This window comes from Ranitomeya variabilis, chromosome 2 (genome assembly GCF_051348905.1).
Source record: "Ranitomeya variabilis isolate aRanVar5 chromosome 2, aRanVar5.hap1, whole genome shotgun sequence".
NCBI classification, from domain to species: Eukaryota; Metazoa; Chordata; class Amphibia; order Anura; family Dendrobatidae; genus Ranitomeya; species Ranitomeya variabilis.
Genome location: NC_135233.1, coordinates 20,831,992 through 20,846,347, shown reverse-complemented (window position 1 = coordinate 20,846,347; position 14,356 = coordinate 20,831,992). Strand labels below are relative to the sequence as shown.

At 44.7% G+C, this 14,356-nt stretch overlaps 1 protein-coding gene across 1 annotated transcript in view; it reads right to left on the bottom strand.

Moving 5' to 3' along the window:
* Positions 1–246: 246 nt before the first annotated feature.
* LOC143808908 (uncharacterized) overlaps positions 247–14,356 on the bottom strand; it is an 86,767-nt gene continuing 72,657 nt past the window's right edge. The window contains 6 exon segments of the mRNA XM_077292089.1: positions 247–2,656; positions 11,078–11,135; positions 12,512–12,609; positions 12,725–12,848; positions 12,932–13,099; positions 13,207–13,317. Of these exon segments, the coding sequence (XP_077148204.1) occupies positions 1,101–2,656; positions 11,078–11,135; positions 12,512–12,609; positions 12,725–12,848; positions 12,932–13,099; positions 13,207–13,317 (2,115 nt within the window). The 3' untranslated portion in view covers positions 247–1,100.

Here is a 14,356-nt window from a genome sequence, read left to right as displayed (position 1 = left end):
ACTCTTTGTTTCATTGGAGCCATTTGGTAAATTCATTTTTTCTCATTAATGTACACTCTGCACCCGATCTTGACTGAAAAAGATCAGAAATGTAGACATTTTTGCAGTCTCGGTGACTGCGCCTGTGCGGCCGCCCTGCTTGTGAATCCCAGCCCCGCAATGTGAATAAATCATAAGTCACTGCGGGGCTGGGAATCACAAGCAGGGCGGCCGCACAGGTGCAGTCACCGAGACTGCATATGAGGAAAGACGGGCAGCGCTCACTGCACCTGCACTAGGCAGGAAAAAAAGAGCGCATGCGCCGGCTATTTTCAAAACAGCGCTGAGGAGGCGGCGCCCGGAGCCAAGAAGATTTGAGTGACGGCTGTGTGGTGTCTGCTGCAGGGGGGAAACGCCGGCCTCCTTGACCGAAGACAAGGTATTTCTGACAAATTAAAAAACGGATTATTTCTCTAGTTACAGCACCCAGAACTAAAAGAGCCACCTTGTCAGAATGCAGCATTACTGCTGCACACGGTGGCTCTTTTAGTTTGAAACGACTGGGTGACAGGTTCCCTTTAATGAGAAAAAAATGAATTTTTTTGAATTTACCAAATGGCTGCAATGAAACAAAGAATGACAAATTTCAAGGGGTCTGAATACTTTCCGTATCCACTGTATGTGACCATCATCTATTATGGCCACGGTGGCACAATCTTTAGAAGCAATACCAGCAATGAAACAGACAGACATTAGTCCTTTTCCTCTCACTACTGCATCATGGGGCGAGTGTGGTAGGACACAGAAAGTACCTGCCGGATGTCTGTGTGTGATTGGTAAGTGTTGAGGCACCGGTACCTTTCTAATGAATAGGACAGGTGTACGATACCTGCTTATCGTGCAGGACTACTCATGTAAGATCAATAATGTATGATCTAATTTCAGGTCGGAGTACTGCTTCTCCATTGACTATTTCCTTTGTAGCCAATGGTCCTCAGTTTTGCTCCCAAGCACTCAGAAAAATTCCCACATACTCAGAGCCTCATAATAGTTTGGTGCAGGTCCTCTGCAGACTTCGGTCTGCTTAGTACTACCCTGACATGGGTGCCCAGGGGTTATAGTTATAGAGCTGAACCGAAAAAAGACTTCTCCCGACAGTGAGATTTCTGATGATTAAAAAGACTCGATTTCTGGCTGAAACATCTCCCACATTCTGAACATGAAAATGGCTTCTCCCCTGTGTGAATTTTTAGATGTTCCATAAGATATAATTTACGACTGAAACATCGCCCACATTCAAGACATGAAAACGGTTTCTCCCCTGTGTGAATTCTCTGATGTAATTTAACACTGGATTGCTGGGTAAAACATCTCCCACATTCTAAACATGAAAATGGCTTTTCTCCTCTGTGAGATCTTAGATGGTCCTCAAGATTTGATTTCCAACTGAAACGCTTTCCACATTCAGGACATAAGAACGGCTTCTCCCCTGTGTGAATTCTCTTGTGTTTAAGAAGACCTGATTTCTCGCTAAAACATCTTCCACATTCTGAACATGAAAATGGCTTCTCCCCTGTGTGAATTCTTACATGGTCCACAAGATTTGCTTTTCGACTAAAACATTTCCCACATTCTGAACATGAAAAAGGCTTTTCCCCTCTGTGAGTTCTCAGATGTTTAACAAGACTCGATTTCTGACTCAAACATTTCCCACATTCTGAACATTTAAATGGCTTCTCCCCGGTGTGACTTCTGAGATGTCCTGCAAGATTAGATTTATTGCTAAAACATTTCCCACATTCAGGACATGAGTATGGCTTCTCTCCTGTGTGAGTAATCTGATGATGAATAAAAGCTGAATTCTGGCTAAAACATTTCCCACATTCAGAACATGAAAATGGCTTTACCCCTCTGTGCATTTTTAGATGTCCCTCAAGATTTGATTTCCGGCTGAAACACTTCCCACATTCAGGACATAAAAATGGCTTCTCCCCTGTGTGAATTCTTTGATGTTTAACAAGAGCAGATTTGTCGGTAAAACATCTCCCACATTCAGAACATGCAAATGGTTTCTCTCCTGTATGAGTTTTTAGGTGCTCCATAAGAGTTATTTTTTTACTAAAACATTTCCCACACTCAGGACATGAAAATGGCTTCTCTCCTGTGTGAGTTCTCTGATGTAAATGAAGAGTAGCTTTTTTGCCAAAACACTTTTCACAATCAGGACATGAAAATGGCTTCTCTTCCTTTTGACTTCTTGGATCACTCACGACATTTGGTTGGGTGTTAAGGTATGGTAGTGGTTTCTCTTCTATGTGAGTTATCTGATGTTTAATATAATTAATTTCCCCTTTAAAGGATTTCCCACATTCTGAACACAAAAATGACATTAGATCTCTGTGATTTTTCTCAAGCACAGAAATATTAGATTCTTTTTTCAAATCTTTTCCATGTGGGAATATTTCCCCCTGTCTATATCTACTTGATTGTTTGCCAATCAGTGTTTGACTATATGAAGGAATCTTCTGATCAGAAGGATCAGTGGACAGATCTCTGCTGGGAAGGACTATGGGTTCATTAGGAGGTAATGAATTAACTTGTAAGGTATTGTTATTTTCTTCTTCATAACAGTGATATAAATGGTGATGTTCCCAGGAACCTCTCATTGTCTTTTCTACTGGAAAAAAACAAAAAATGTTTGGGGTATTATTTTTTATTAACAATTTATTTAAAGCACCATTTCAGCATTTTGTTTTCTTTTTACTGATTGGTCTCCTTCTAACCAAACTTTTTCCTCTCCAATCCATCCTGAATGCGGCAGTCGGGGTCATATTTCTGTCCAGCCGCTTCACCGATGCCGCCATCCTGTGCCAGTCATTACACTGGTTACCCATCCGCTAAAGAATCTATATATATAATTATCTAAGGGGTACTTCTGTCTGTCTGTCTGTAACGGAAATCCTGCGTTGCTGATTGGTCTCGCCAGCTGCCTGTCCTGGCTGCCGCGACCAATCGGCGACGGGCACACTCAGGCCAAGAATTAGTCCATCCCTACGTCCGTCCAGTCAGTGCCCGGCGCCCGCTCCATACTCCCGTCCAGTCACCTCTCACACAGGGTTAATGCCAGCGTTAACGGACCGCGTTATGCCACGGGTACCGCACTCCGTTAACTCTGCTATTAACCCTGTGTGTCCCCAACTTTTTACTATTGATGCTGTCTATGCAGCATCAATAGTAAAAAGATCTAATGTTAAAAATAATAATAAAAAAAAAAAACATGCTATTCTCACCTTCCGTCGTCCGACGATGCACTCGCGCCTGCCGCCAGCTTCCTTTCCCAGAGATGCATTGCCAAATTACCCAGAAGACTTAGCGGTCTCACGAGACCGCTAAGTCATCTGGGTAATTTCGCAATGCATCCAGGAAACGAAAGATGGCGGCAGCCGCGCGTGCATCGGCACAGCTTCGCTGGACCCCGGCGGGTGAGTATATAACTATTTTTTATTTTAATTACATGGTGAGTGGCCGGGACCGGGCATTGTGATCTATGTGTACGGTGGCCCCAGCTGTGCGGAGTAGTCGTGTATCATATAAAGCTGTATGGGACTATTTACTTCTATGGCCAGTGTTAGATACTATGTGGGCTGTGCTATATATTACGTGGGCTGTGTTATATATTACATGGCCAGTGTTATATACTACGTGGCCTGTATATACTGCGTGGCTGCTATATACTGCGTGGACTGTGTTATATACTACGTGGGCTGTGTTATTTACTGCGTGGCCTGTATTAACGCATCGGGTATTCTACAATATGTATGTATTTAGCAGCCACATAGTATATAGCACAGGCCACGTAGTACTCCTATATACTATGTGGCCTGTGCTATATACTATGTGGCTGCTATATACATACATACATATTCTAGAATACCCGATGCGTTACAATCAGGCCACCATCTAGTACAATATAAACTTCTCTCTCACCCGAAAAGGTATCCACAGTTCTGCACCATCCTACATCTCCTCCTTCATCTATGTCTATCACCATACAAGTGTCACGATAAGGAAAAATACCATGGTCTGAGGGATTTTTGCACATGTGGCCATGGTCCTAGACACACACTGCAGAGCCGACCCCCCCTTCTCTCTCCCCCCTCTGCACTCGCACATACCAAGCCCTATGGCCGATACACTGGGCAACTTGATACTGCTGTGTGAGCAGGGTGTGGCTTTTAAACTGCAGGCGACCAATCCTGTGAAGCCACTAACCCCCCTCCCCTGCTGTATAGTGTAATAGGAGACCAAGGTGCAGCAGCCCCTCCCACTAAAAGGAATGCCTTTGTCTCAAGACTCTAAAAAAGTAAATAAGTAGAAAACAGTGCATATCATTACTCAGCCCACTTAGTGATGTGACAAGAGGGCCTTATCTTTACCCCTGATGAATTGGGAGTTAGTTTTGGTTCAGGAAGCCAGCTAATAACAGCTTTTCAAGCTGTTTCCAATGCACCTGGATGCATCTCCTGAGCCCACGGCCGCCATGCTATGACATGATCTAACGACCTGTAAGTGTGTTTTTCTTCCGTTAATCCAATCTTATTTTGTAATTTGCAATGTACATTGTCTCCTTTTAATATCTCTTTATACTTTGTAAACACTGCCTAACTTTTTATGGAGTAAAATATATAATTTTACTAGCTTGTCTCTGCCTGCTCTATTACGAACTGTGCGTCCTCTGAAGTTAATTGTGCTACTGATTTGAGTTGGTTCCGGACCCGTTAATCGGAGCTGGTGGCAGCGACTTTGTTCTGTGCGATTGGAAATCTTTGTAACGACGGCGGCGTTGATAATTATTGTTCCCGTCTGTGTGGGAGTAGTTATTGCCATCGCTGCAGAGCCCAATAGCCAGTACATAGCAGGCAGCCTTTCTGGTGACTAATTACCCTAGGTGCAGTACCTAGTCTGACCTGAGGGCCAGTGAGCTGCAAGTTCCAAACCGGAAGTGGGATATAAATAAATCCCCTTCAGAAGGAACCAGGGGCAATCAAACAACCCCGGTTCGTGACAAATTGGTGTGAATAGTGGGGACGATACAGATATCTTCCCCGGGATCCTGACAGTGGGGACGATACAGATATCTTCCCCGGGATCCTGACAGTGGGGACGATACAGATATCTTCCCCGGGATCCCTGACAGTGGGGACGATACAGATATCTTCCCCGGGATCCCTGACAGTGGGGACGATACAGATATCCTCCCCGGGATCCCTGACATATGCGCTGGGATCCGTGAGATAGTGTGGGCAGCATGGAGTGAACCGTGACAGGTATTATTTTTTATTAACTATTGTGATGCAGTGACCCCTGTAACAGGTAGGGGGCGCTGCATGGTCTCTCCAGTATATGGAGGCATATTGAGGCCATGGGTATGCATGGATGTGGTAGTGAGACAGTGTCCGGCATTGTGGTTAATGGGAGGTATGTATCACAGGAATGGATGCTCCCTGCGATGCAACCCGGAGTATCTTGTCTTTAGAGCACGTAAGCACTGAAGATGTCATTTAGTGCACCTGAGTCCGGGTTGTGGGTAGCTATGAGAGATGGGAGGGTCTGGCTGCCCACATACCTCACCACTGGGTGAGGGTGCTCACTGTATCTCTTTTCCCTATTTGGCAGTGTGGGTATTTTGAGGACCTGCAGTGATGTCATGATCACGTGATCAGCCCATCTGATATACCTCACCTATGGGGTGTGGTTACAAGGTACATAATGTGACCAGGGTGTGGGTCACATGGTCCCTGTGTATGTTCCTGTGTTGGAAGACCTGGGAGTAGGCCTCCTGGAAAGCACATGCTGGTGTTGGGAGGTCCTGGGAGTAGGACCGGATCCCTGAGCAGCGTGGGAGGTCCTGGGAGTAGGACCGGATCCCTGAGCAGCGCACAGTGAAACTTGGGGAAGCTACCGTCCTCCGGTGGGTCTGGACTGACTAATGTGTGCCACCCAGGCAAGTTGGTGATCCCCGTGGGCAGCTTTCCCAGTGGACTGACAAGGAGTCAGGTGGAGCAGGAGCTCCCGTAAGGTACCTCCACAGACTGTTGGTACTTGTGATATGAACTGTGTGTTAACACACGGCAACTGGTCAGAGAGGACCAGCGTGTTTAGTTGCCACAGACTAAGGATCTGAAACTTGATGTGATGTCCTGGTTCAGTGTGTAAATGGACTGCTCATATGGTTTATGAGGCTTAATTGCTTTGTTTGAAAAAACCGTGCCCGTGTGCTGAATATTGCGGCTAAGCGAGTGTCCCCCAATACACTCAGTAAGAGCAATCTTACACTATTTAAAGCACCATTCCAGCATTTTGTTTTGTTTACTGATTGGTCTCATTCTAACCAAACTTTTCCTCTCCAATCCATTCTGAATGCGGCAGTCGGGGTCGTATTTCTGTCCAGCCGCTTCACCGATGCCACCATCCTGTGCCAGTCATTACACTGGTTACCCATCCGCTAAAGAATACAATATAAACTTCTCTCTCACCCACAAAGGTATCCACAGTTCTGCACCATCCTACATCTCCTCCCTCATCTCTGTCTATAACCCTACCCGTGCCCTCCATTCTGCAACCGATCTAAGACTAACATCCTCCATAGTACAAACCTCGCACCACTGTCACCAAGACTTCTCCCGTGCTGAACCAGTTATTTGGAATGCATTACCAAAAATGATCCTTCTAATACCTACCTCCATGTTTTTTAGGAGTGCTTTAAAAACACATCTGTTTGAGGCCTACCACCTCAACTCACTAACCTAACTCTCTCCTGTTCCCTCCTTCTAAATGTTAATCATAGTCTGCTTCCTCCTATTTATCTGTCTCCACATCCTCCTTGCACTCAGTATCGCACGGTGACTGCACTCAGACAGATCCTGGCTGATGGCGGATCCTGCAGCTTAATAGGAAAACCCTTATTTATTATAATCATGTCCAGACCGTACATAACAGCACGCTCTATCTATAGTGTCCCCCATACATTCCTTATAGATTGTAGCTTGCGAGCAGCAAGACCCTCACTCCATCTCTGTACATGTCCCCGCTTAATCAGCGATGGCTTTACTCTCCTACAGGAATAACTGATATCCGGAGAAAATTACAGGGCAGCAGCAGCGCTCGCTCCATCCAGAATTCTTAATATTCCAACGATCCCTGGGAGAGCAAGCGCCAACACCGCTAGAACAGCACTGGAGGTGACTGTAGGTGTTTCTATTTTTCTGGCAAAAAAAAAATGGGGATTCAGAAAGGGTTGTCCCGAGTGCTGGACGAGCCCTGTAATGAATCAGGGCCATAATGTTCACAAGGTTCTATAATGCAATGTCTTGTATATATAGCCACTGGTGTTTCTATCCAGATTAACCCTATATCTACATGTAAATAGCGTTTCTATAGGCGATGAGGTTCCCTTTAAACTTTGTTGTCTTTTGACTCTCCGAAATAATACAATAAAAAGGTGCACAAGCAACCGGGATAACCGCAGCCTTGTAGGATTGTTAAGAAAAGGCCACTCAGAAACGTGGGGAAGATTCCCAAGGAGCGGACTGCTGCTGGAGTCATTGCTTCAAGAGCCTCCGCACACAGATGTATCCAGGACATGGGCTACAAGTGTCACATTCCTTGTGTCAGTCACTCATGACCAATAGACAACGCCAGAAGCGTCTTACCTGGGCCAAGGAGGAAAAGAACCGGACTGTTGTCAGTGGTCCAAGGTGTTGTGTTCAGATTAAAGTAAATTTTGCATTTAATTTGGAAATCAAGGTCCCAGAGTCTGGAGGAAGAGTGGAGAGGCCACAATCCAAGCTGCTGGAGGTCTAGTGTGAAGTTTCCACAATCAGTGATGGTGGGGAGAGATGTCATCTGCTGGTGTAGGTCCACTGTGTTTTATCAAGACCAAAGTCAGCGCAGCCGTCTACCAGGACATTGTAGAGCACTTCATGCTTCTCTCCGCCAACAAGCTTTTTGGAGATGGAAATGTCATTCTCCAGCAGGACTTGGCCCCTGTCCACACTGCCAAAAGTACCAATACATGGTGTAAACACAACAGTATCACTGGGCTTGATTGGTAGCAAACTCGCCTGACCTTAACCCCATAGAGAATCTATGGAGTATTGTCAAGAGGAAGATGAGACACCAGACCCAACATTGCAGACGAGCTGAAAGCTGCTATCAAAGCAACCTGGGCTTCCATAACCCCTCAGCAGTGCCACAGGCTGATCGCCTCCATGCCATGCTGCATTGATGCAAAAGGAGCCCCGACCAAGTATTGAGTGCATTTACTGAACATACAGTGGGTACGGAAAGTATTCAGACCTTTTTAAACTTCTGGTGGTCCCAAACTTCTTCCATGAAAGGATTAGGGAGGCCACTGTGCTCTTAGGAACCTTGAGTACTGCAGAAATTCTGTTGTAACCTTGGCCAGATCTGTGCCTTGCCACAATTCTGTCTCTGAGCTCCTTGGCCAGTTCCTTTGGCCTCATGATTCTCATTTGGTCTGACATGCACTGTGAGCTGTGAGGTCTTATATAGACAGGTGTGCGCCTTTCCAAATCAGGTCCTATCAGTTTAATTTCACACAGCTGGACTCCGATGAAGGAGTAGAACCATCTCAAGGAGGATCACAAGGAAATGTGACAGCATGTGACTTAAACATGAGTGTCTAAGAAAAGGGTCTGAATACTTATGACCATGTGATATTTCAGTTTTTCTTTTTTAATAAATTTGCAAAAATTTCTGCATTTCTGTTTTTTTAAGACAAGATGGGGTTCAGAGTGTACATTAATGAGAAAAAAATAAACAAACTTTTTTGAATTTACCAAATGGCTGCAAACTAAACAAAAAGTGAAAAATTTAAAGGGGTCTGAATACTTTCCGTACCCACTGTACATTTCAGATTTTAAAATCATTTTACAAGCTGGTGTTATAAAGTATTCTAATTTACTGAGATAATCACTTTTGGGTTTCCATTGGCTGTAAGCCATAATCATCAACATTAACAAAAATAAACGCTTGAAATAGATCACTCTGTGTAATGACTATATAATATATGAGATTCACTTTTTGTATTGAAGAACTGAAATAAATTAACTTTTTGATGATATTCTAATTTTGTGAGAAGCACTTGTATATTGCATTTTTCGGAGAGTCAAAAGACAACAAAGTTTAAAGGGAACCCCATCGCCTATAGAAACGCTATATAAATGTAGATATAAGGTTAAGCTGCAGGTAGATAGAGTTTACATCATGTCCGGCTGCCTAACTGGAGCAGTGGCTACAGGGAGAAAAACTGATATCGTCTGTGCGGCCGCTTGTTTCCAGTGATCGGAGCGGTGCAGGGATCGGTGACAGTCACTGCTCATGATGCTGTGAGCGCGGTAATCGCTCCTCGGCACATTGACCGACAGACTGCCTGTCATTGTGTAGGTGCGGCATGTGTGAGCAGATCAGGCGGTCAATGGACACCTTATGTTTGTGCAGGATTGCACAGTTTAAATGCCGCAGTCAGTGATTAACAGCAGCATTTAAGGGTTTATCTGCGGTGATTGGGGCGAGCGTCGGTTGACGGTGTTAGACTCAGATGACAGCTGCATAATACAACTCCTGAGCCCATTTCATATGCCCAGAGAGGCTCCACGACAGATATATTTATCATGTAGCATTGAAGGGTTAACTAAGTTAATAAAAAGTTATAATTTATAGTTATTTTATCTGGTGAATTAAGTCAACTTGTAGATCGTGTCTACAACATTCTCTAAGACAAACCAAGGCGCCATCTCCAGTTTATGTATGTTCCTGCCAGTGCGATAAAGCAAATATCTGAACTGCTCTTAAGGCAATAGAGTCCCAGACACGATGACCGCCCCAAATATCATGTACAGGAAATATACATTTTCGGATAAGAAAAAAATGGTTAAGCCATCAGTTTTTACATTCCCTCTAAGGATATCAGGAAAGTGTGCTTTACTCCTTCAAAAATGTAATAAAATGACTCAGATACACAATTCATACAGCGGGCCATCCTAGTCAGGTGGCAAGACGGCATTGGGAAGAAACAAAGCTCCTGAGACTTATGTCTCAACTGACAGAGGAGATGTATCGTAAGCACACATACCGGTGAGATGCTGGAGAACTGTGTGACAGGAGAAGAAATAAATCTTCTCTTCAGCTGACTGAGCACAAAGTCGTCCGTGCTCACTCAGCCGATGAGAAGATTTAGTTCTTCTTCCGTCCCAGCACTTCTCCAGCAGCTGCGTTATGTGCGCTTATGGTACAGCTCCTCTGTCAGTTGAGACACAAGTCTTTTGGAGCAGTGTTTCTTCAGATTGCAGCCCATCATCACATGTGACTAGGACGGGCTGCCGATTGAATCATTTCATAACAATCTTGAGGAATCTCTTTAATCTCGTTTTCTTTTTCTTGTTTGGCGAGCTACAATTCTAGATTCTACCATAAATGTCTTACCATTCAATTTACAGCGTGAGAACAATACAAAGACCCCCAGAAGACATGACATGTACATTTTTACCATCCGTGATTGTCTTCTATTTAAAAAAAACTAAATAAATAAACTGAAAAACATCTTCTACCCGCTACATGGGTAGCCTTGGGAAGCGCGGACTCTGAATCACCGTGTTCCTTATTGCAACGTATCTCCCTGGTGGTCCTGCTGCAGCCTTTACATGCTTCTATAGGAGTTGTGACTGTCACGTCCCCCCAGGTGAGCAGACCTATAGTATCTTATACCACTTGTTATCAGATAAGACCCTATTTGCGCTTCGTGTCTCTCCTGTTTTACCATTTGATTTAATTTTGATCTGTGACTCAGATCAGACACGGACGTGTCACCGTGATGGTTTTTGCTCAGCAAATAAACATGGACATGTGAGCAGCTCCACAGACGATAACGGGTACGTGTTTTATCTATGGAAAACACGGACGTCTGAATGAGGCCTAGTATTAATGACCATTAGGAAGACAAATTTCAGAACTTCCTATCAGTGACACCAACATTAGGGACATTTACAGGGAAACAAGTGTTACGAGCGGCACTTACCGGTCACTGACACTGATGTGGGGGTTTCGTGTTCATGCGTCGTTCCACCAGAACTTTCCTAGAAGAATCCCACAGTAAAGGCATCAGAAAAAGGAAAAGTAACTCTGTAATAAGTAAGTAATCTTAGATCCAAATGAAGGTTAAAAAATGAAAATAAGAACCAATCTGCTCTAAAAGGAGGAGCATCTTCTCACGTCGTCACCAGACATGATCAACATTAATCTCGCACTTTACACAATGACAGAAATGTTCCCGTTATTTCTCTGCATAAAATGATCTCGGTCTATAGTGAAGTGGACGCTGTGCTCAGTCCACACCGGAGCTCACACTATTCAGTAATCTCTGCATTTACAGTAAAGAAGCCTTTCATCACCACAGAATTATTTACGCTCCTTTTCTCGGATGCCTCATTGGTGCACACGGCATGGTTTCCTGCATCCTCTAATGAAGACAACAAGGAAAAGATTTTACAGTAATCACCAAAAATCCTCTTTGCACCAGACAGAAAATTTGCTTTTGTCCTTCGCAGTGATCCTACAGTGTAAATCTGCCCACAATACTTCTTACATTTATATATCTGTACTTTTCTATCACGTCTTCCTCTTAGGCTACGTTCACATTTGCGTTGTGCGGCGCAGCGTCGGCGACGCAACGCACAATGCATGCAAAACGCAGCTTTTTGTGACGCATGCGTCCAATTTTGGCATGATTTTCGGTGCAAAAAAATGCATCATGCAGCGTCCTGTGCGCCCTGACGCTTGCACCAAAAATGACGCATGTGTCACAAAACGCAAGACAACGCATGTCCATGCGCCCCCATGTTAAATATAGGGGCGCATGACGCATGCGCCGCTATGCGTCGCCGAACCTGCGCCCGACGCAACGCAAATGTGAACGTAGCCTTAGACGTCTCTTCTCACAACCAAACACATTTCGCGTTTCTCCGCGCCTCTCATCACTTTTGTTTCTTCTCTTTGTACTTTGGGCCTAAAACTAGCAGGAACTATAATAGAAAGAGATAACTAAACTTCATACTCTGTACAAGACTAAGAATAAATCTGGAGATTTCTACACCAGAAGATGGCAACGTTTCAACATGTGAGATCCAACAAGTTACAACAAATTTATTAAAAGACGCATTTAAGATTGAAAAGTCAGAACTACAACCATCTTTTCCCACTTTTCATGAGAGAAGCATCTTTTCTTTTTTTTCATTTTTGAAACTTTCTTCACCCCCAAATTTGGTGAAAACCAATACACCTAACTAGAGAGTGAATGGCTCTTACAATCAAACAACAGTTTTCTGCCTTAGAAGCAGCTGATTGGCATTGTGCTGTTATCTCACATTTACATCAATACTGCAGGACTTTACACTGAGGATAGTAGAAGCCTCATTACATAAATCTATAGAGAATGTACAGAAATGTCATCTACCTGATGATCCCGGGGGACATCTTCCTCCTTCTCTGGCCGATCCTGGGGATATAGAGGACTGGGACTTCTCTCCGGGGGATTTCTCGGACTGGATCCATCTATAGGAAATAACCGCAGTGACTGAATACATTGTCTATATGTGATGAGCAGATGATGGGGAATCTAGACGACTCTCAGACCTGTTCTCTACAACCCAGGAAGGTCTCCTCTTACCCGGAGATGTGATGGACCGGTGATCCTCCATCATGGCGTCCTTGTACAGATCCTTGTGTCCTTCTATATACTCCCACTCCTCCATGGAGAAATAGACGGTGACGTCCTGACACCTTATAGGAACCTGACACACACAATGACCCGCCATTAGCAGACCCCTCCCCCGGCCTTATTGTATAATGTCCCAGCATTCCCGGCAGCGCTCACCTCTCCGCTCAGCAGCTCAGTGATCCTATTGGTCAGTTCTAGGATCTTCTGCTCATGTATCAGTGAATGAGGTGGAGGCTCGGTGATGTCACTCGGGGTCCTGCTCCGGCCTCCTGACACACGGGGGGTCACACACTCCCCAGACGACGTCTTCACTACTGTGTGATCCTGTGTATGGGGAGACGCCGATCACTACACAGAGGCCAAGAATCCTTCACCTTTCCCGTCATTTCCCTGCTTTATTCCTAGAGATCAGAGTGATGTGAAGATCTCACCTCTCCAGTGATCCAGTAGATTATCTCCAGGGTGAGGTCTAATATCCGAGCCGCCATGTGGTCTGTGTCCTGCTCCATCTTCGGGGGGTCACTGATGGAAAGGACCATCGTCTATTAAAGGGAAAAAGTCTTGAACATAAGAAAAAGGAGGACGGAGGATAATCTTACACAAAGTTCAGGGTGTCATTCATTGGGAGTTACACAGGAGTACACACAGTATACAATGCCGGTGACAAATACTCCGGACTGCAGGTCATATATTAGTCAGCCGACCCCTCTATAGTGAGCCCAGGGTTACACAGGATACACCCCACAGTGCACCGTATACAGCCGCCCGCTCTCATCATCTCCATTACTCTTAGGTAATTCTGTAATCCTCCCAAACATCAGCAGGAGACGCCGTGCCCATTCTGCTCTATAACCTCCATTTTCCAGCTGCTGCTTTGGCCGTCAGCAGAGAGGAGGAAAATACACGATGCAGAACTTTTTATTTATAAGTGCATAAAAGTTTAAAATGAGAAAAATGATCACAGTAATAAAACACAACGCAGTACAGCGATGAAAAACAACAATGGCTCAAAAAAAAAATATGGAAAAGTGGCTCAAAAATGGGCATCAAAAGGATTTACCGAATAGTTACACGACTTTGTGCCGCTGTTCACACACAAAGTAATAACCACAATTCTGGTCACTGCCGGCCAGTCCACGCGGCTTCTGGGCAAACAAGTCGGCAGCGAGAAACTTCTTTCCATGGCTTCAAACAATAAACTGATGTTCTTAAAGAACAATTTACCATTTTCAGGCTTAAATGTATAATTCTTCCAAGAGACTTAACTTTTGTTTTTCACTACTAGGACTCCCCTTTGTTCATCTAAATGTTTGGCCCCAATAAAATAATAAACCTTATAGTCGCCTCCAGTGCCAGCGCCGTTCCCGTGGTGTTGGCACTCACTCTCCTGAGGCTCCAGTGTGGTTCTTCTTACACGTGACACTTGCGCCCAATCAGGGCTGATGTCACTGCCTCCTCTTTCCTACAAACTCATCAAGAAGAAGTAGTCGAGGATCAGCCGCACCCTGGACTTCATGCTCAATTTGTACGAAGGCAGGGACAGTGCTGTCAGCCCTGATTGGGTGCCGGTGTCACATGTCA